We start from the raw sequence: 22,352 nt of genomic DNA, 5'->3' as shown, positions 1-22,352 counted from the left end.
TATATTATTTTAAATATTTTTATTTCTATGGTATTATAAATTAAAAAGTTTAAATATTTTTAACTCATGTTTTATAAGTCATCTGAAAATTATTTTCTAAGGGTAAATTATTTTCTGAAAATAAATGTAGCCTACTGTTCAAGATATTTATAGTTTGTATTAAATTTGTTTCAAAAATTATTTTATAAATAATAAATTATTATGTGACCTATTTCACTTCCAATTCCCAAAGCATCATTGGAATTCCTAAATTTGATAATTATTGGTGGGAAAAAATAAAAATAAACTCAATAGTAGTAATGGAGATTCCCGCCCCCTATCAAGGTTTTGTCACAGACAGAGAGAATGGTGAAGGCTTCAGCGGCGTCGTCGTCCAAGAAAAACTCAGAGCCAGATGTCCTAGAGCGAAAGAGATTAAAGAAACTAGCACTCTCCAACAATCTCTTATCGGAGACCCCAGCAAAGACCTATTCGCCACTCGCTCCGTCAAAAACCGTCTTAAAACACCACGGCAAAGATATTCTCAGGAAATCTCAGAGAAAGAATCGGTTTCTCTTCTCTTTTCCTGGTCTTCTTGCTCCTATTGCCTCCGGCGGCAAGATTGGGGAGCTCAAGGATTTGGGAACCAAAAACCCCATTCTTTATCTCCATTTCCCTCAGGTATATATTGTTTTGTTTTAATTATATTTGTACTTTAGGGTTAGATTTGGTTGCTAACTTTAATTTTCTTTAATAAGGGGCAAATGAAGCTGTTTGGTACTATTGTCTATCCTAAGAACAGATACTTGACAATGCAATTCTCTAGAGGTGGCAAGAACGTTATGTGTGAGGATAACTTCGATAGCATGGTTTGTTCTCTTCTTCTAATGTATTTTTCTTTGTTATTTTTTTATGATTTTAATTTCAAGCTCGTGGGATTCCTTTTGGTTGTCTAGCTGTATGTATTCTACTTTCATTTCTTTCAATTATGCATATCATTGGTTATGTTCCTAGATTGTGTTTTCTGAAGCTTGGTGGATTGGAACACAAGAAGAGAACCCAGAAGAAGCACGACTTGATTTTCCCAAGCAATTGATTGAGGTGGTTTTCTCCCCCCCCCCCCCCCCCCCCCCTTATTAGGCCAAGTTTGGTATAATGAATTCCACAAATGAATATTTTATGTTTTTATGTTTGGTTCACCTCTTTGAATCAGTTTTTATGGAGTTTGACATAATTACACTAAATTCTATGGTTTATAAATCAGTTTTATACTTCAAGTTCACCAAACATAATAGCAACAACTAAACCTTAATCCCAAACTAGTTGGATTTTATTTGCTCGAGTCCATAATAGCAAGAAATAAGAAAAACCTAAAATATATATAAATAATAAATAGATAAATGGGTAAGAATAAACGAAGAACCATAGACATACAATAAAAAAGGAGCCTTAATCCTAGATCAACGGGGATCTTCTAGATGATTTTTTTGTTTTCATTCTATTCTATTCATGGCTAGATCTCCATTAATCCCAAGAGACTGTAGATCTTTTGCTACCACTTTCCTTCATGTGGTTCTAGGTCTATCTCTTACCCGTTTAGCACCCTCTACCACCAAAGAATCACCCTAATAAATTGGGATACATATTATGTACCATATGAGCAAACCATCGTAGACGTCCTTGCCTCATTTTATCTCCGACTTCTGCTACTTTTATCTTTTGTTGAATGTGGTCATTCTTAATCTTGTTCAACCTTGTATCACCACACATCCTTTTTAATTTCTGGATCTCTGCAACATTCATCTTATGGACATGCTGTGCATTTGGTATCCAACATTCACTCCCTATAACATTGTAGGTCTCGTTGCTGTCCTATAGAACTTACCTTTCATCTTGTTTGATATCTTCCTATCACATAGTGCGCCTATGGCACTCCTCTATTTTGTCAATCTTACTTGAATTCTATCAGTTACATCCTTATAATCGAACCTCCTTTTTGGAGAATGGAGCCTAGATACTTGAATGATTGCACTTGGGTACCATCCTACCTTCAAATAAAATCCCTTGTCGCTGCTTCTTTTCTTATGTCAAACTTACATTACATGTATTTCGTCTTGCTGTTGCTTAGCCTAAAACCCTTACTCTCAACTGCTTCTCCATAATTTCAACTTTTTGTTTAATTCTTCACTTGTGTCATCAATTAGGAGAATATCATGTGCGAATAACATTCACCATGAAATCTCATCTTGTATGTTACTATTTAACTCATCCATAACGAGAGTAAATAAATGTGGGTTCAAAGCTGATCCTTGATGTAGTCCCATAGTGATGGAAAACTTATCTATATCCCCTTCAACCGTTCTCACACTTGTGGCTGCATTTTCATATGACATTAATATAATTCACATGCATTTCTTTTTTCTCCAAAACCCACCAAAAGTACTTTTCGTGGCATTATGTCATAAGCTCTTTCCAAATCAATTAACACCATATGTAGATCCTTTTTCCTATAAATTTCCATCAATATTTTAGTGGGAAAATAACATTCATAGTAGATCTCCATGGCATAAAACCAAACTGATTCTCTGACACCTTTGTAGAATTTTTGAGTCTATGCTCTATTACTCTTTTCTAAAGTTTCATTGTGTGACTCATAAGTTTAAAACTTTGGTAGCTTGTACAACTTTTGATATCCTTCTTGTTCTTATGTATTATTATCAGTGTGCTATTTCTCTACTCATTTGCCATCCGTCTATTCCATAGAATAGTATTGAATAACTTGGTTAACCAAGTAACTTCCATACCGAGACTTTTCCTAACCTCTATATGGGTACCATTTGGGCCACATGCTTTTCTGACCTTCATATGTTTCAACGCCTCCTTGACTTCAATTGTCATAATTGTATGTGTGTAGTTCAGGTTTCTATCCGTCATTGAGGCTTGAAGGTTTGTAGAATCATCCTTCTGGTTTGTGTTGAACAACTGTCAAAATAACCTCTCCATTTATCTTTGATCTCCTTATCTCCTATTAATACTTGTTGGGAATCATCTTTGATGCACTTCATTTGGTTTGTACAGAAGGGAGTAAATCTGTACACAAGGAAAAAGGATGGGAAAGCTTTAGCATTTTTTGTTAATGATTTTCATTATTGAATTGTACCAGGGACAAGGACCACAAGTTGAATGTGACTTTAAGGGAGGGGCAGGTGCAATGTCTGCAATTAAGCAAGCTGTTAACAGAAGTGCTACAAAATATGAAGAAAAGTCCCCTGAAACTGAGCCTGAAAATTATTCATCAGATGATAAAAACAATTTGAAAGCTTTGGAGGGAACTACGCCAATTCAACATTCTGAGAGAACTGCTAGGAAAACATTCAAGTACTATCTTATGTCTTTCATTTATAATATGCGGCTTAGTTTGGATGAAGATGTTAGCAGTTGTAGAAAACAACTGACATAATTTCATTTATATTGGTTTAGAATGCATATCCGGGTCCCTAAGATACAATACTATTTCTTTTCTTCCCACCATATTTTTTACAGTGTTAGCATTTTTCATTCAGCATTTCATACTTATTTGTTGTTTTCAGCTTATGCGTCTATTTTGCTTGTAATAATCATGGTTAGCTTGTTAATAGCCTTAAGGAGTTCAATTCACTTCCAACCTTTTCCTGAATCAGGTCTACTGACGTTTCTTCTGGTGATGATTCTGTTGAAAGTGTAGCGGCTGAGGAAGGAGGAGAAGAAAAGAAGGTGGGCAAAGAACTTGACTTTCTATTGAAATTTATACTGCTAGGACACCTTAGTTTCATTTAGTTTCATTTAGTTTGACTTGAACATCAATTTTATTTATGTTTTTTTTTTTCCCGGGGGGGGGGGGGGGGGGGGGGAGGACTCTATGTGTAATGTCTCTGCTGCTAGTACCATATTGAAGTTTTTTTTTGATTGAGATATCTACTTGTATGAGCTTGCTTTTCCATGAGCTGTTTAATTCCATATCTCACAGGTAAAATCTCCTCCTGGTTCCACCATAGTCCTTGACCTTGACAATGAAGGTTCAATAGGAGGGAATCATCTTTCCCCACAAATTCAAGCACATGCTATGTCGGAGACAAAGTCTAAAAGGGTCTCAGAATCTGCTGTCTTAGCAGCAACGTCTAATGAAAATTCACACTCTAATCGTGGTTCACTTGTTCAAGCTACAATATCCACATTATTCAATAAAGCACGTGGAAAAAAGAAAGTGGAAGAAAAGGTAAGGTCTAACTTTTTTGGCTAATAGTTAATAAGTAAACCATCTCTAATGCTTTGTTCACTCTCAATTCCATTGAGTCTCTTGAATTGCAATTTTTGAGGCATGATCATGGGGCAGGATTTAATCTTGAATGGTGCATAGTACTAGCACTGGCCCTTACTCAATATGGCTAATCCTAGTATACTCAAAAACTCGCTTTAGTGGGTCTGAAGCAAAGTTCAAAATATCCTCTTTCTGGAACCATACATTTTGTCATTACATGTGAGCAAAAGTTGGAGTTGGTTTTTTGCGTTTACAAAAATACCCTAATCTCTTTGGTGAAGATCAGCATGTATGTCATTTCTGGGTGCAGCTTTATCGTGCACAAAAGCATGTATGCGGCATTATGCATACATTGTGTATGGTTATCTTTATATTTGTGCAGAAACTAGCAATCATTTCCAATAATGTATTAATCACTAACAAGTATGTAGTGTAAGACAGTCGGATTTTAACATAATGTGGGAGAATGGGGTTTAGAAACTAGATTATTCCATAATTCAAGGGAGTTGCAGCCCCAGTCTGTTGGCTCATCCAATTCTATGCATAGTTCTCATTGTTGGGAAATTTAAGAGTGAAATAAAAAGCCTAAGAGCAATGCTTGATATTTTCTCTGATCTTATGTTCAAGGCCTAAAACATATAAAATCTCAAAATTCTTCGCCAAGGTTTTACTGAAGACTTGGATTTCTATGGGTTATATTTGGACATCAAACATTCTTGATTCTTTATGCTTCACTGGTCTGTTGAGTTTCTTCTGTTCCAAGAAAGAATTACCACATCTGCTAATGGAGAAAGTTGATCCATATAGCTAACCCCAACAAGTTTGAGATTAAAGCTATTTCAGTTGACTGCTTCTGCTAGTGCATGAGCTTGTATCATGTGGTGCATGTTTTGTTGGTGTGTGCATGTTTTGCATCCTTCATTCTCTCCCCTTGCATATATTTTTTTGGGATATGTCACACCTACGTGCTTGTTATATCTGGCTTTTGGTGTTCAGAGGTGAATCCCTGTCTTTTATTTTTCCTGTTAATTTCTAATTAATGATATATAGTTTGATATGATCTTATCATAGTTGCTAAATTTCACTCTCTCTCTTGATGCGTGCTAATCCTGGTAAAGCTATCAGGAAAAAAAGGTCATTGATTTTCTTTAAAAATTCTGCTGCATAAATATCCACTTTACCCCAAAGTTTTCTTCAATGTTATGTGTATTTCTCTCTGAGATTCAATATTTCTTATTATTAAATAGAACGGATAAAGTTCATTGAACTCAAGTGCATAAAAACTGACTTTGAGAAATATAGTTGTCTGATACTTGTTTTATATAATCAGAATGAGCCAAGAAATTCAAGGATATCCTCATCATCAAAAAGGAAGATTGATCAGGTGAGAACTCCCCCCCCACCAAAAAAAAAAAAAAAGATAAGAAAAAAGGAAAAGAAAAGAAAAGGCTCTCCAGTTTCTTTAACAAGTAATATTTTCTGCTCTGCTCATGGTAACAACCACTTAAAAGTGAGACAAACAGGACTTCATGCAAGTATGATTGGCTTACTGACATTGTTTTTTGTTGCAGGCTGGAGGGCCGAGAAAAAGAGGAAAATTGACTGAAGGGAAAAAAGCTGGTCTCTGTCTCTCTCTCTCCCTCTCCCCTTCATTTGTGCTGTATGGTCAAATTGTCAGTTTTGAAACTATATTATCTTACCAATTTTTTCGGGGAACTTCAGTTCTGTTTTTCCTTCATAAAAGCTAAGAAATGAAAAATGTCGTGCTTCAGATTATTAGGGAACTATCTTTGTTTGCTTCACTGGATTTTGTTTAGTTGCTGACTTGGTGAGTGATTTTACCTCCTAAAGGATCTTTTATGTGATTATTTTTGAACTCTTTCACAATATGTTTGAGAAAAAGCATTTATTTAGGCTAAGTAGGAGCTTAAGGTTGAAAATTATAGGATTAGGCCTACAATTATAGGTAGGTGGCATGGTTAGTTTGAGTGTTAAACTGAACTAAGTATGGCTTAGGTATGGAGGTAAAACTAAGTATGGTATTGATAGAAAGTTAGGCATGGCTATGATATACTTTTATACTATCTCTGTTGTAACTAAACCCATGTAAACTTTAAGAAATCAGTGAAAGCCGGCTACCTTAAGAAGTTCAGTTTACAAAACCAGTATTTGCCGTATTTTGTGTTCGTTTTGTTCTCTGCACTAACATTTCCGACATATGGTATCAGAGCTTCAAAATGACTTTTTTGGGGTTTGTGGATGAGTGAGAACAAGTGAGATTCTTCCTCATAAGACCTTAAACTCCTGAATCTGAATATGCCGCTTCAATCTATGGCTTCTAGAAACTTTTCTCCTCCACCTCCTATTTTTTCTTATTTTTGAATTTGATTCTAGAAAACATTGCTTTTGTGGATCTTTTTGAAGATATAGTCCTAAGCCAGGCAAAATGAAAGAAATGGATCTATAAAGTGGAGCCCAACTAGTTTGGAATTAAGACTTAACTGCAAGAACGATCATTTGTAAAGTGCATTACCACATTATCTGCAAGGGGATTGTAGTTAGTGAGTTAGTATAGGATAAACTTTGTCTCAAGCAAGTGGGTTGTAATTGTTGATCTGGTATTGAATCAACTAGTCAATTGTAATAGATTCAATTGTACTGTAAGCAGGTATTGTTCATAAAGCTTACCTTATTATTATGACAGCACTATTCGCATAAGCAGGTTTTTATGCATGAATAAATAATTCATTTTTTGGCTAAAATTTTTTAGAGTAATTTTTGTTGTATAGGTTTCCCTAAAATCAAAAACAATATTCTCATCTTCCTTTCTCTCTTCTGTTCTCTTGCTCTCTTGTCCAGTTGTCAACCTGTAATGAAACCAGAAGAGACCCAAAATTCTTATCAATTAATTAGAATGTACCACCTTTATTACCTGCATGCATGCTTGCTTACTTGGGAAGGCCTACTTATTAAATTTTCTGCACTTATGATGTAGAGAGGATGTTTGATTCTGAGCTTCATGAATATATACGTTTACACATGCATATAAATACACTATAGGCTCAGGTTCCAAAATATCCGTGCACCTTTGTCTAATATAGCTAAAAGTTTATTATGATGTAATTGCAGGTACAGGAATTAAGGAAAAGAAGGAAATTTACGAGGTAAAGACCATTATATTTTAAGGCATATGTTTATGGTGCTGCAATATGAATTAATGTTCGCCATATCTTTTGAATATTTTATATCTGGTCATAGCATATGAGTTTTCATGTTGTGCCATTCCATATTGTTGATAATATTGTCTTTTATGCCATTGCATCTGCATTACGATTTTTATAGGATTGTCATAGGAGCTCTAAAGGAAAAGAAAAGGAAAAAATTTATTCAAGCTTTTGTTTTATTATTTATTGGCCTTTTCCTTTGATCTTAGGCTCCATGGAATCCAGAATAAGAATGTCTGTACTAGCTGATGAGAGATGTAAGAGATTAGTCTATATTTGTTGTGTCATGGGAGTAATTAGAAGTTATTTTCTAGTATTGAATCTCTTTAAATAAATTAGAAATTGTTATTCAAAGCATTTGTTATATCTTGTGACATTTGTAAAGTGCATTTCAATTGATGAAAAGTTGAGCAAATTGCTAATTTGAATGGTATCTTCTGCATTTGACTAAAATTTCAATTTTTTTTTTTTTCTTTTTTCACTTCAAGATTCTACCAAGAAGTGGCTAACATGGTAAAGGAACCTTGTAGGTTGAAGATGATGACATTGAAGAATTCTCAAGCTCAACCCAGGTTTGACAAAAAAGAACTCTCAAGCTCAACACCATTCTATTGCGTTGCAGACACTCCTAACTTGTTTTTTTTGGTTTTATTCTCAGGAGGATACTGAAGGAAGTGATGAAGATTGGGAAGCTTGAGATTGTAACTCAACCTGAGTGGATGAAAGTACCATTTTAACCTTGTACAGCATATAAGCCTCCAATAAAAAAAAAAAAAAAAAATTTAAGGATTTTTTTAATTGCCAGATGAAATATATATATTTATGCATGCATGCATGCTTGCTTGCTTCCTTACCATTTCCTCGGCTCAAGTTCAGGCGATGAAAATTAAATGATTTGGACATCAGGAATCAAATAATTTCTTGAATTTAATTTCTTACTTCCAACTTTCTAATAATTTTCTTCAACAATTATATTCGTAAAGCTATTAGGATATAATCTAGGTATCTAAATATAATTTTACCCATAAACAAGCTTATGTACACTCTTGGTTTGTCCAGCCCAAGATATGTTTCTTGTTGCGAACAACAAAGCATCATCGTCATCACCTGATAAGGAAAAAAAATAAAAAACAAAATTTTACTAAATATTTAATCTAATCTAAAATTAATTTAAAGACATTTTAAAATTGGGACCACTTTTTTCTCTATTTTTAATAAAATAAAATAAAATAAAATATATACTACTACCTCCGTTAATAATAATCTAAAATCTAAAATTAATTTAAAACATAAATTATAAATATTCTTCTTTATTATTAATAAAATGTAAAAAATGTTAATTTTAAAAATAAATTAAGTGTTTAAGTGTATAAAGAGGAAAAAGAAGAAAAAAGAAAAGAAAAGAAATGGGTGAAAAGTGCAATGGCAGCATGAACTGAGAGTAGGAGTGTGCAAATCTGTGATGAGCTATAATAGTTGAATGTTAATTCTTTAGGAGGCAGAAGCAAATGGCATTGCCTAATCCGAATCCGATACCAACTCTTCAAGTTCTTCCTTCTTCTCCCTCTTCTTCCTGTTTCTGTCTCAATTACATAAACCATCTCCACAACAGAGATCAAAAACATGCTTTTCCTTTGGGTTTTTCCAATACAAGAATCGCCATTTCTGTTTCAAGGGTTTTTGGGAACGCTGATTTCACAATCACCCAGTCCATTTTTAACGCCGCTGATACTCGCATTGTCGATAATGTTCCTGCTCGTACTTCCACCACCACCACCACCACCGCCTTCGTTGAAATTCCCGTCAGTTGTTACCAGGTCATAACAAAAACACTATTTTTTATATATAATTTTTTGATATACGCTGTTTATTTTGCAGAAAAATGTATTACATGGCCTTGTTGATTTAGCCAATTGGAGAAAAACGTAAAAAATGTGGATGGGAATTTGCCTTTTACGTTGTCTTGTTCAACTGTTTGCAATTTGGTTTCTGGATTTTTTTTTTTTTTTTGGTTAAACCTACAGCTGCTTGGTGTTCCTGATCAATCAGAGAAAGATGAGATTGTTAAGGCAGTGATGCAATTGAAAAGTGCTGACATAGAGGAAGGTTATACTATGGATGCTGTTATATCTCGTAAGGTAGAAAATTGAGGGTGAAACTTTCCTGTTCTTTTCATGTGTTAACCGAAGTTATTTTTTTGTTTATGAGTTGAAGGTAGAATTTTGTATTTTTATATTTTCTGCCTCATATTTTGATTTGCAGGAGCTTCTAATGGACGTAAGAGACAAACTTCTTTTTGAGCCTGAATACGCTGGGAATGTGAAAGAGAAGATCCCACCTAAATCTTCTCTTCGAATTCCATGGGCTTGGTTGCCTGGTGCTCTTTGCTTACTTCAAGAGGTACAAGTCTTCACTGTCATGTTTATTTCCTGACTAGAGGTAGTTTTTGTGGAGCAAATGTTTTAACATTTTTATGAGTAGAGCAATCCCTTTAGTGGTGGCTGTCTGGTTTCTCAGAGTTGATTTGGCCTTTACTTCTGGATCATTTGTTTCTTCTTATCACTTCTGACACGGCATTATTATCCTTTTCTATTTCCTCGGATCACTATTTATTGATAGCATCGTTGTTGTTGGCCAATTTGGTAAAGTTCCCTATTGCTAAGCATTTCCCTACTTAATGAGATATATATCTCTAATCCAGTCTGGAGAAGACAAGTTAGTGCTGGATATTGGCCGGGAAGCTCTCCAATGTCCTGATTCTAAGCCATATGTTCATGATTTACTTCTATCTATGGCATTAGCAGAGGTAAGACAGACTAGCTAAGAGGGAGTTGAATCAAATTGTTGTAGCAGCCTTGTTATTCCTCCTTTTCTTATCATAGGCGCTTTCTTGAAGTGTGCAATTGCAAAGAGTGGCTTTGAGAAGAATAAAGTGTCCCGAGGATTTGAAGCTCTTGCTCGGGCTCAGTGTCTTCTTAGGAGTAAAATATCTCTTGGCAAGATGGCATTGCTATCTGAGGTATTGTTTATTCTGTTGTTTTGTATCCGATGATCTGGGGATTCTATAATGTTCTGGATTGGTTCTGCATATGTTGGCATTTTCTTATGTTGTTTGTTCCATAAATCGAGGTTGTGAACTTCTGGTTGAAATTATCCAAGTTTTCTCATTCTCTTGTTAATGAAGGGAGGAAATAAATATTTCATTCATTGTATTTTTAGTTCTAGGACATTTTATAAAGAGGAATGGAAAGCATATGGTTCATATCAGGAACTTGTTTCTTGTCATGCATTTATTCTCACCCTGTCTGCTGTAAAGTTCTTGGTTTTGGCTTTCAGATAGAAGAATCTCTGGAGGAGCTTGCACCTGCTTGCACATTGGAATTATTAGGCATGCCACACTCTCCTGACAATGCTGAACGCAGACGAGGAGCTATTGCAGCCTTGCGCGAGTTGCTAAGGCAGGGACTTGATGTGGAAACATCGTGCAGGGTTCAAGACTGGCCATGCTTTCTGAGCCAAGCTCTTCATAGGCTCATGGCTACAGAAATAGTTGATCTCATTCCTTGGGATGATCTAGCCCTTGTTCGCAAGAATAAAAAATCAATTGAATCACAGAACCAAAGGATTGTTATCGACTTCAACTGTTTCTATGTTGCACTAATTGCTCATGTTGCTGTTGGTTTTTCAAGCAAGCAAAAGGAGTTGGTATAAGTAGAAGATTGCCTCTTTTCATTAGTTGTTTTGATCTTATAATGTTTATAGGTATCGATATTCAGGTTTCATGAAACAGCTCTGTGTTTGACCTTGCTGAATTTCTTGTCATTATCTAGATCAGCAAAGCAAAACTTATAAGTGAATGTTTGATGACATCAGAAGGGATTGATCTGAAATTTGAGGAAGCTCTCTGCTCGTTTCTTCTTGGCCAGGTATATTTTATTCATCATAACTCTTCTAGTGTACCTCAGATCTGTAACTTGGTTTACAGTGGTGTGCAATTCATATCCTTTCTTATTCCCTGATCTTGCTTTCTCTAGTCTTTCTTCAGCCGTAATACTACAGCAAAATTTACATTTTGATATTCAGGGTACTGAGGCCCAGGCTGTTGAAAAGCTGCATCAGCTAGAATTGAACTCCAATCCGGCTTCACGAAGTTTACTTCCAGGGAAGGATACAAAAGATGTCTCTGATGTAAAACTATCATTGGTATGCCTTTTCTATACTAGATTCATTAGTTGTCCATGAGCTCATGCATTTGAAGCAACTTTAGGTGGAGAGCTAGATCGATCGGACTTGATGTATGGCCACACTTCTTGGAACTGGATTTGATGCTGTTAATAGGAAATGTTACTTCGGTTCTCTATGTTGACTCATTTATGTTGCATGGGAAACTAAAATGCCGAAATGTAGGAACTCAGAAACGATGTGCGGAAATGCATTCTAAATATAATTCTAACTTATATGCTTGCGTGCGTGCATGTGTGTGTGTGTGTGTTTTCTCTGTTATCTTTTGTTTCATGTTTTGCTGGATGATAATTGTGATAATGGTGCTACATCCCCCTTGGAAACTTCTATGTTTTAATCTTAATTGTTCTTGATGCATTTTTTGAATATTTGACATTTTCTCATGTCAGAATGCATACTGAACTTGACCAGGAAACATGGCTAAAGGATGCTGTGCTTGTTGTCTTTCCAGATACTAGAGATTGCTCTCCATCTATGGTGAGACTCGTGAATATGTTTATAAATAATAACCGTTGTTTTAGCAGGAAATATTGGTTACAAAAAGATGTTTCAACAGGTTAAGTTTTTTGGTGATGAAAAGAGGACTTCAGGAAGCAAGAGAAGTAATGAAAAGAGGATATCTCAACAAATCAATCCTGCTCTAGACCACAGACTGGTGTCTGATATTGCAATGAAACGAATGGATCATGTCGAGTCTTTTTCAAATATGAACTCCACCCAACATCTTGGGACTGCTGTTAAGCAGTTAGCTGCAACTGATTTGCGAAGCTCATTGTTACCAGGGAAGAATGATAGTGGAGGCAATGTTAGTGAACCATCTGTTCAATTTGAAAGAAATCTTAGTGCAGTTCACAGTATAAGTTGGGGAAGTTGGTTGGCCCAAAGCAATTTGATTGGAAAGATAACTTTTGTAGCTGTACTGGGATGCTTTGCACTTTTTAGCTTTAAGCTGTCTTGTATGAATTTAAGAAAGATAAGGATTGCATCTAAATTTGCCTCCAGCAAACCTAGAACAAGCAACAGTTCCCTTGTTTATACGACAGATCCCTCTCTTGATTGCAATGCTGGGACTGCTTATATTAGGGAGAGTAGCGTTACCAGGAGGATCAAGAAGCTCTTGGGAATGGTTAAGATGCAGTTTCAGAAAGAGTCAGATCTTAGAAAATACAAGAACACAGAGCTTGCTGCTAATTTGGCACCACGCACATTATCTAGGAAGCAGATGCCTGCTGAAGAAGCTGAAGCACTTGTTAAGCAATGGCAAGCAATTAAAGCTGAAGCTCTCGGGCCCAACCATGAAATCCATAGCCTCTCCAAAGTCCTTGATGAGTCGATGCTGGCTCAGGTAAACTAATACGGATTGCTATTAGCATCAATCAACATTGAGTTATCTATCTCAGAATTTTGAGTTGAGTAAATGGCTAAAAGAAACAACTTTGGTTGGTTTCCTGATGATGATAAGCTATCAATCCAGTAACATTTTGTTTAGATATAATAAAGTAACTAGTTCTCCTGGAGTTGTAAGTGTCTGATTCGACAGGTTATCTAATATATTGGTCGAAACATGGTTGATGCTGTTTGCTGGTATGTTGAATGCTGATGATCAAACTCACAATTTGAATTGCAGTTCGAACATTACTTAAAAATCAGATAAAAACCATGGAAGCATGGAGTTTCATCAACTTACTAGAAATTTCGAAAATGAAATAATCAATGTTGAGTTCCTGCAAATTTTGAATTATTGTTAGTGGAATTTAAGTCCTGTTGCTTTTCATTATTTACAAACATTCAGACCTTGATACTGCCCCTCCTTTGATAAGATTCTGGAGGAATGTTCCTAAAAATTTCTTCTCTGAAGTATTTAAGCTGTTATAAAACCATTAACTGTGATTGGGTGTTTGGTTCACAGTGGCAAGCTTTGGCCAATGAAGCAAAAGCCAGACCTTGTTATTGGAGATTTGTTTTGCTGCAATTGTCTGTGCTGCGAGCTGACATTTTTTCAGATGGATATGGTGTGGAACTCGCAGAAATTGAAGCTGTCCTTGAGGAAGCAGCTGAGCTTGTTGATGAATCTCAGCAAAAGAACCCAAACTATTATAGGTAAGTTTATGTTGTGCTTCTTGGTTATTTTTTTTGGTTGAATCAATTTTATTAATGTGCAAATGCACAGTTCGGTTCCGTACTGAACCAAACTGCAAAAACTGGAGACCCAACTTTCCTTTTTTCTTAAATCAAAATTCAGATTGATTTTGGGTGAAATCACATATTTTGCATAACCTTACAAAAACCTGAAACTGAAGTTATCTAAAATTTCAAACCAAAAATTGCAGTGAATATCCAAAAAACTGAACTAGATCAGTTCGTATTGGTTTTTCGGTTTTAACTGAACTTTGCTCACCTCCGAAATCAATTGCCATCTTGGCACAATAATTTGTGAAATAGTACGCTTTGAAGAAAAATCATAGAGCTGCAAAATGGGATATACTGAAACTCTTTGCTGTGGATGGTTAATGTGTAATCATGAAAATCTCGGCCATTCTGTTATTTATCGATAAGAAGTAATAGTTCATATATATATAACACAAACATCACAGCAGAAAATAATCCTACACCATGATGATGAATTGTAAAAGTTTATAGAACTAAGATAATGATTTCATAGGTGCCTCTTTTGTGTAATTACTAGTACTTTTCTGACGGAAAATTTAAGAGAGAAGCCTCACCTTCACATCCAATTTTACATCAATGTGATAAATCTTTTGATAAGCCATTCTAGTTCTTTAGGTTGTGTACATATGGATTTACTTGATGTGTATTATTGAACATAAGAGAGCTACAGAAGGAAGAAAGAAAGGAATGTTTTACATATAATTGATGTCAGATGAATTTTAATTCCTCGTGATGTCACTCACTCTTTTCCAAAGTTATGATTTTATAATAGTTTTTTTTTTTTTTTTTTTTTTTTTTTTTTTTTTAGTGTCAACCTTAAGAGCATCAGAAAGTAAACCTTACAAGGAAAATAACTCAAATTTTTAATCTCAAAATAGTTGAGTCTAGCTATGTAGATTAATTTTCATCTTACCACTCAATTTAGGGGATATATCTTCAAAGTTTTGGTCACTAAATCTTCTTTTACTACCTTCATCAGTGTGTACTGTATATCATTACACAAGAAGAGCAAAATTGAAAAGGGATTTTGATCGGCCAACACTGAATTTCTAAGAATATGCTGAAGAATGGACTCTCTTTTAATAGTTCAGAAAAACAACCATGGAGAATGGAAGATGCCATGTAAAATTACGTAAGATTATACATTTGTTTAAATCTCTTTTGAAATTCCAGGTTAAGTGAGATTCTACATTTACAAAAGCTCCTTAGGATTTGTTTGTTGTGCATTAGTTTGAAGCTGCTTATCAAACTAAGCCAATTATTTTTAGACTGTTTTCTAAAATTTTTTGACTGCTTTAGGAAAATCATGGTTTCGGAAAAGCTAAAAAAGATCTAGCGTCTTCCAGACTATGGTTTGTGAAGTTCTAAATATACTGCAAAAGCAGTTCAAACACAGAGCCATCGGACACTAAATTAAATTTGAACTTACCTTTCAGATTTGTTTTTGGCTTGAAAGTTTGAAAATTTTAGAGGATTGTAACTTGGCATTCAATCAGCTCAAATCCTCAATTACCTAATATAGTAGACAATTGAAAGTTACCTTCTCTTTCTCTCTCTCTCTCTCTCTCAATTTGCATGACTTTGGTACTGTTCTTAAATAATTTCCCATTGTCCTTGCATAATACCTTATCAGGTTTGACAATTTCTATTCTAAACTTTGACTCAATGCAGCATCTATAAAATTCATTACGTTCTTAAAAGGCAAGAAGATGGATCATGGAAGTTTTGCAATGGTGATATTAAGCCGCCGTCATGATAATTGAGCCCTGTTGTGGAAAGCATAGCCAGCAACGATTACTAATGTTATTCTAACATGTTTTTTCCATCCCCAGTTTTCACACAGGTAGACCTACAGTATTGTAAATTTATAGGGTGACAATGATTCTTTTTAATGTAGTGGTAGATCAAATGAATAGTATGATTCTGTTTGCTGCAAAAAGGGGTTGTAATGGATGCTTACCAAGAAAATTGAAGTTTAATTCAGAAAGCTTCCATGACCGGGTCGAGAATTTCCTTTCAAGTATCTGTTTGCTTGTGCAGTATCTTGATCTGATGACATTTGGAGAATACAAATGAAAAAGAATGATTACAGGAGATGGATGAAGCTTGATTATGAAACATACCTGAATTGTCTAGATGAATTTTTAAATTTGAAGTCTGAATATGTCTAATGTGGGAAGAGTAATGCTGATAATCAAGTTTAAAGATTCCAGACGCTTGGCCTCATTGGTTCAAGAAAATAAATTTGTTTGTGAAAAATAATTTCAGAAGAAAATATTCTGGAAACTGATTTTCTGTTCTGGAGATATTGAAATTTATAGCAGGATATTGGAAATTATGTACTTTCTTTCAATGGGCATGACTTAAATAAAGTTTTTGCATTTGTAAAAGCTTCATATTTATTTATTTGCAGGTAATACATGAGAGGAAATTGAACAAGGAAAACCAAAAAAGAGAGAAAAAAAAAAGAATGTGGATCATTTACAAAAAGAAAGATTGACCATTTAAATTTATTAAATGGATTTGAATAATTTTTCCTTTTTACATAATCTAGTCACATTGATTTTTTTTTTTTTTTAATATTTTACAAGAATTGAACATTAATAATTCATTTTTTATACTTAATTAATATAAAACTATATAATTCCTAAAAGTTATATATAAAAAAGTTAAAATACAAATGTTACATGTTTTAGAAAATGTTACTTATATTTTTTAGGATCAAAGTTTGAAATTATTTTACCATTCACAGGAGGGGAAAAAAAAAAAAAAAAAAAAAAGTGACCGGTCCACGAGTCAGTCTCCTTTTAGAGGGGGTAGCGTTGAATCCTAAATATAAATATAAAAGCAAATGTAGAATGTAGCAGCAGCTGTAAATTTCAAAATCAAAGCAAGCGATGACTCGTCAAGCCGTTGCCAAACTATTCGGCTCGATCGCATCACGCAAACCCTCTCCTTCCTCGTTTTCGCTATCGTCGTCGGCTACTCAGACTCGACAATATGCTGCGGCAGCGGCTGCACCTCCTCCTCCGGCAGTATTTGTTGACAAGAACACCCGAGTGATATGCCAAGGTATCACTGGCAAAAATGGTACCTTTCACACCGAGCAAGCCATCGAATACGGCACTAAGATGGTATTCCTTTTTTTTTTTTTTTTTTTTCTGCTTTATATGTATAGAAGATCGTAATTTTGATTTCAGTGTGGACTGAGAAGGCTTAAGAAATAGTAGAACATTTCTTAATCGGGAAACTCACCTTGCGAATTACCGTTTTAGCAGATTCAAGCAGAAGAGGAATGGCAAAATAGATGTTATTAGTTTAATTTCTAACCTGATTTGGTAATGGATTTTACTGGATTGAACCTTTTCATGCGAGCCACTCCAAAGGTCCAATTAGTTTTCAGGAGAAAAAAGTGTACAACAGCATGCACGTTCCTAAAATACTTCTCTGTAAACTAAAACTTTAGCATATTTAACCATATATATGTTTCAGTGCTGAGAGACAGACAACTTTAATTCTTGAAGTATCATTCTGGTAATATGAAAATTAAAATTTAATGACTGCTGAAGGTAGTGATAAATTTAAGGACCATGGATGGAATTAAGCCCTTGAAATAACCTTATTACTCCATAAGCATTAGTCTATTCATGTCAGCTTTGTACAACTCTTATTACCTAGGTAGTGTCATTCTGACATCTTCCAAATGTTTTTTCTTTTTTTTCTGACTTAGGTGGGGGGCGTAACACCAAAGAAGGGAGGAACAGAACACTTGGGCCTCCCTGTTTTTAATACAGTTGCAGAAGCAAAGGCTGAAACAAAAGCTAATGCTTCAGTCATTTATGTTCCCCCACCATTTGCAGCAGCAGCAATTATGGAGGCAATGGAAGCGGAGTTAGATCTTGTTGTGTGCATTACAGAGGGAATTCCTCAACATGATATGGTAAAATAACTTTATATTTTAAATTTCCTCCACCATATGGGATGTACATTCTGTAACTTGATTGACTTTTGGCAACCTTGACTGGTTAGCACGTATGACCTTTGTTGATACTAATAATCTCATAAATCCAGTGGTGGTGTTCAAATTTTTTGGACTTCTACTTTTCCTTTTTTTTTTTTTTTTTGACAATTTTATTTTATTTGCCTATGCAGAGATTGTATTCTTTAAATCTGATGGCTAGTATGTAATGGGAATTATGAGGCTTTATCCAGACTCATATAGTAATTGTTGGGTTTATGGTTCTTAATGCTAAGTGTTGGATGATAAAATTTATTGAATATCCAGTCCAGTTTTGGATGATAATATATTGGTCTGTTAGTAAAGTTATAACAATTTACCTTTCCGTTTTTCATTTGTTGATCTTTAAATGACTATAAAAGGTTCAACATATTTCAGGTACGTGTGAAGGCTGCTCTTAATAAACAGTCCAAAACTCGGTTGATTGGTCCAAACTGCCCTGGTATCATTAAACCTGGGGAATGTAAGATTGGCATAATGCCTGGGTACATACATAAACCTGGTCGCATTGGAATAGTTTCTCGATCTGGTACTTTGACCTATGAAGCGGTAAGTCATAATTTTCTTGTGACTGAGAGTGTGTTGATAAGAGATAGATTTCATTCATTTGCTTATGTAATTCATAGTTTCTTGTTAGGTGACATTGGATGAGAATTATTAATTAGATATGCTGCACAACCCCTGTTATGTTTTATATTATGGCCTTCCAATTACTAGATAAGAGGATCTGGGTTTTGCTGCAGAGTACTTGCAAGCCCTTTTTATAAATATCTTGTTCGTTTTAATCAATATTTGGAAAGCTAAAATATCCCTTCCAAGCTTTTGTTGGTGAACAATACCCAGACCAATGACTTACTATCAGTGAAAAGGGTTACTAAGAGATATTTGTATTTTGCTAGCTAAATTGCTTAATTTTCTTTCGGATATGGAATAAGCTATTTACTGGTTTTGGGAACAACGGATTTTAACAAGTATAGAATGTGTTAAAAGGTTTACTGGTTGACAGAAAAGCAGGCTAGGTTTACTGTGGCTGTTTTGTTGCAAAAGGGAATATCAGATTTTACAGACAAAAGGATTTGCATGTCTAGTGGGATAAAATAGTTTTTTCCACATGATTATGGACTTCTCTTTTTGGAGTATGCTTAGAAGTGCCTTGGCCAACCCAAGTAATACAAAGGTGTGACATTCTCTCAACTCTCAAGGTAGTGGGTTCTCTTATTGCATGAGGTACAAGGCGTGAAGAAACACTTGCTTGAGCAGAGGGAGGCACTAATTTTTAATGTTTAAGAATTAAGAATTTGATAGTTTATGCCAAATTATATCAAACAACTGCGAGCAATTTAGTTCTAGTATCTGAGATTAAAAGCATAGTTTTACATGACTAAACTTTGTTAAATTATAGCTGTAATTTTTAATGTGAAGAATATTAGTGGTGTGATTTATACAAAATGCAAAAGACCTATGTAGTATTTTATGTTCCCAAAGAAGGTAGTAAGACAAAAATTTGGGAGGAGAGAACAGAAATAGGTAGGGACTATGGTGGAACTGTAGAGAAAGAAGAAAGAGCAGAGCCATATAAGAAAAATAATATCAATATTTGGATTCTGAGTTCAAACCTTAATGCATGTAGACAAGTTGATATTGAGGAAAGAAAGGCTAAAAGATGTTCCCTTTCTGTTAAAAAAATACGAGAGAACTCTATTAAGGTAAGAATACTGAGTACATTGATGTTAGGTTGAAGATGTTGCTCATATGCATATTTAAGACATCTTTCTATCTTCCTGCCTCTCCCCCGCTTCCACTCCCTTTTCTTTGTCTTTCTTCAATTTTCTTTTCTCTTTCTTTCACCATTATAACTTAGCACCAAGACTTCAATTCTAAGATTGTGCTAAGGTATTACATCGTATGTATTTTGCACCCTGATGTATCTCTGTGATTTGTTATTCTAGTTGTTTATACATATCCTAATTTTATGTATCTTCAGGTTTTCCAAACAACTGCTGTTGGCCTTGGACAATCTACTTGTGTTGGTATAGGGGGTGATCCTTTCAATGGGACAAACTTCGTTGATTGCATTGAAAGGTTCTTGGTAGATCCACAGACAGAAGGTAAATATTATGGTTATGGGAAATACAAGATTCCTTAATTTAACTGCCTTTAGAGAGTTAATATTATAGAATTTCTCGAAGAGCTTATATGTGTTTTTGCACACATCGAAACAGACGCAAAACCATTGTTTGTATATGCAAACACCATTGTTGTATTAGTTTAACTTTGATTTATTCCAACTTAGTTGCCTTGGTGCTAAAGATAAATTGGATTTATATTTGGTGCTTGTCATTCTTTGTCAGCCATCTGTTTCCTCCTCTCATTTGAAACTGTTGCCCATCGTCCATGACAATTGCAGTGGTTCTGTAAAATCTTGAGGTCTGGAATGTTACACAATTTATCAGCCACATCTGTGGCTCCAGATTAAAACATTTGGATATCATTCCTCCAATATTATTAGATTAGATTCTAAGATGCAAAATCCATGAGCTTCAGTAGTATGTTCAATTTATCACCCATGACAAAAGCATTGAAACAAATTTTTTTTTTTTTGGTAGCGGTTCTTTTCTGTTATTTTTGTCCAGTGAGACATGGCATAAATAGTTGCACTTGACTATGGTGAAGAGAAGATTAAATTGTCATGCTAAAAGATTTTTGTATGCGTTTCAGGCATCATTCTTATAGGAGAGATTGGAGGGACTGCTGAAGAAGATGCCGCACAGCTAATTAAGGTAACCATAGTTGATTTATAACGACTCATGAACTGATGTTTAGAGAGGCAACCTGTTGAGGTAGATCTATTTTTGACCTAATTCAGGCAAATTGGCTATAATTTTTTCATTCAGTGTGAATTGATCAATTAACTTGTGTATATCAATTCTGTTATTATGAAATTTCATTTTACAATTCCTTATATTGTGAACTTTTAATTTGTATATACTATTTGGATGTTGTAATTTGGCCTTGAGAAGAAAACTGTCATTAATGCTATCATATATTTTGTAAAAGTTCAAATTGTAGTAGTTATGTCCAGAAAATGATTCCTTGATCTGATAACAGGAAAGTGGGACTGACAAGCCTGTTGTTGCATTTATTGCTGGACTAACTGCTCCACCTGGCCGTCGGATGGGGCATGCTGGAGGTATAAGTTTTCATCTTGTAATTACATATTTTATTTTTTATTTTCTGCACTGGCACTCAATGCATTTTCCTGAATTATCTTTTAGTGCACATTAATGCCTTTCTAGGAATTGAACCAGAATAGATCTATATGTTGTCTTGTTGGTGTGAAACTGTTTACTGTTATTTTTGTATAGTAGAAATAGAATGACCTCCATGCATACCTTTTCTCTATCTTGACGTTTGTTTAAATATATTTCCTGAATTAAAATGCTTGAAATTTGGGATACCCTGAGCCTGTTTGATTCCCTTTCAGAAATCTACTAAAAATATTAAACTGTTAAGCATTTCATCCTCTTGCAGTGTGGAGTGAAATGTATGTCACTTGGACCATTTTGCTACATGAACTCAACTCATTTCAGCTTTGACGGTTGTGTAGTTGGGGATTTGCTATATCACTTCTTCTTGTGTCATTCTTGGTTCAAGCTAATTTTCAGTCAGTTAAAATGAATTAACACCTCCTCAACCCCCTCTCTCTCCCTTGTTGGCAAATGTGAATTGTTTTGTCTTGTAAAAGGATTCAAGCATTGCCATTAGTGAATATGTAAAAATTCTTTTCGGAAACATATAACATATAATATCTTTTTGGAAGAAATGTGCTTCTATTGAAATATTTGTCATTGCTTCCACATTTGGATATATGAGAATCCTTTTGGTTTCCATTTGTGCAGCCATTGTCTCAGGTGGGAAGGGTACAGCTCAAGACAAAATCAGGACCCTAAGAGAAGCTGGAGCTACGGTGGTCGAGTCTCCTGCGAAAATTGGAGTTGCCATGCTTGATATTTTTAAGCAGAGAGGCCTGGTGAGTTAGCCTCATTGACAAATTGAAGGATTTTGCTATGAACGTGCGAACTGCTCACTTTTGGCTGAAAGTTGATATAATTGATAATTGTTGATTAAATTCCCCAGAATATGGGATTGTTCCATCTTTTTGATTTTGGCCAAACACATCACCGGTTATGTAATAATTTAGGAGATTTCCTCCCATTGCAATTTTTTTCCCCTGCGGAAACACAAAATAGATGCATGAAATTGAGCTTGAAGTCCTTCCTTGTTCATCTTATTTCTTGGGATATGCCCTCCTCATAGGCATGTAGCTGCTCTTGTAACCAGCAAGTTTTGGGTTTTATCTTAAAGCTTTTCTGCTAAATGGAAAAGAAATATGGGGACGAAGTTCACATCAAATTCATGCATA

At 34.9% G+C, this 22,352-nt stretch overlaps 3 protein-coding genes across 11 annotated transcripts; all 3 read left to right on the top strand.

The window, feature by feature from the left end:
• Positions 1–246: 246 nt before the first annotated feature.
• Positions 247–8,356, top strand: RHL1 (root hair initiation protein root hairless 1 (RHL1)). 5 transcript variants are annotated; one of them, XM_012224025.4, is made up of 11 exons: positions 247–660; positions 750–848; positions 994–1,080; positions 3,143–3,357; positions 3,660–3,732; positions 3,986–4,234; positions 5,607–5,660; positions 5,848–5,896; positions 7,406–7,440; positions 8,031–8,072; positions 8,159–8,356. In XM_012224025.4, the coding sequence occupies exons 1-11, from the start codon at positions 346–348 to the stop codon at positions 8,195–8,197; spliced, it is 1,257 nt and encodes a 418-aa protein (XP_012079415.1). In that variant the 5' UTR covers positions 247–345; the 3' UTR covers positions 8,198–8,356. The 5 variants fall into 5 exon arrangements, 4 of the variants coding, with proteins under 4 accessions (XP_012079415.1, XP_012079439.1, XP_012079407.1 ...); XR_005177973.2 differs by having other exon boundaries at positions 248–660; positions 738–848; positions 7,989–8,072; XM_012224017.4 differs by having other exon boundaries at positions 248–660; positions 738–848.
• Positions 8,357–8,884: 528 nt separating this feature from the next.
• On the top strand, positions 8,885–16,301 carry PARC6 (plastid division protein). Of its 5 annotated transcripts, none has more exons than XR_005177965.2 (13): positions 8,885–9,317; positions 9,525–9,638; positions 9,763–9,900; positions 10,202–10,306; positions 10,397–10,519; positions 10,837–11,205; positions 11,331–11,426; positions 11,584–11,703; positions 12,154–12,219; positions 12,299–13,087; positions 13,746–13,842; positions 15,583–15,754; positions 15,952–16,301. XR_005177965.2 is itself a non-coding variant. In XM_020681364.3 (12 exons), the coding sequence occupies exons 1-12, from the start codon at positions 9,009–9,011 to the stop codon at positions 15,672–15,674; spliced, it is 2,418 nt and encodes an 805-aa protein (XP_020537023.1). In that variant the 5' UTR covers positions 8,886–9,008; the 3' UTR covers positions 15,675–15,931. The 5 variants fall into 5 exon arrangements, 3 of the variants coding, with proteins under 3 accessions (XP_020537023.1, XP_020537029.1, XP_012079392.1); XR_005177964.2 differs by having other exon boundaries at positions 8,887–9,317; positions 13,652–13,842; XM_020681364.3 differs by lacking the exon at positions 15,952–16,301 and having other exon boundaries at positions 8,886–9,317; positions 15,583–15,931.
• A 458-nt stretch (positions 16,302–16,759) lies between these two features.
• LOC105639825 (succinate--CoA ligase [ADP-forming] subunit alpha-2, mitochondrial) lies at positions 16,760–22,200 on the top strand. Its single transcript, XM_012223989.4, has 7 exons — positions 16,760–17,045; positions 17,642–17,851; positions 18,308–18,478; positions 19,914–20,037; positions 20,648–20,709; positions 21,038–21,119; positions 21,829–22,200. The coding sequence occupies exons 1-7, from the start codon at positions 16,809–16,811 to the stop codon at positions 21,966–21,968; spliced, it is 1,026 nt and encodes a 341-aa protein (XP_012079379.1). The 5' UTR covers positions 16,760–16,808; the 3' UTR covers positions 21,969–22,200.
• Positions 22,201–22,352: the final 152 nt, after the last annotated feature.

The sequence above is a fragment of the Jatropha curcas genome, chromosome 9, assembly GCF_041381405.1.
Source record: "Jatropha curcas cultivar XTBG-Jc1 chromosome 9, XTBG_Jcur_1.0, whole genome shotgun sequence".
Lineage (NCBI taxonomy): Eukaryota > Viridiplantae > Streptophyta > Magnoliopsida > Malpighiales > Euphorbiaceae > Jatropha > Jatropha curcas.
This window is presented reverse-complemented; position numbering and strand designations above follow the sequence as displayed.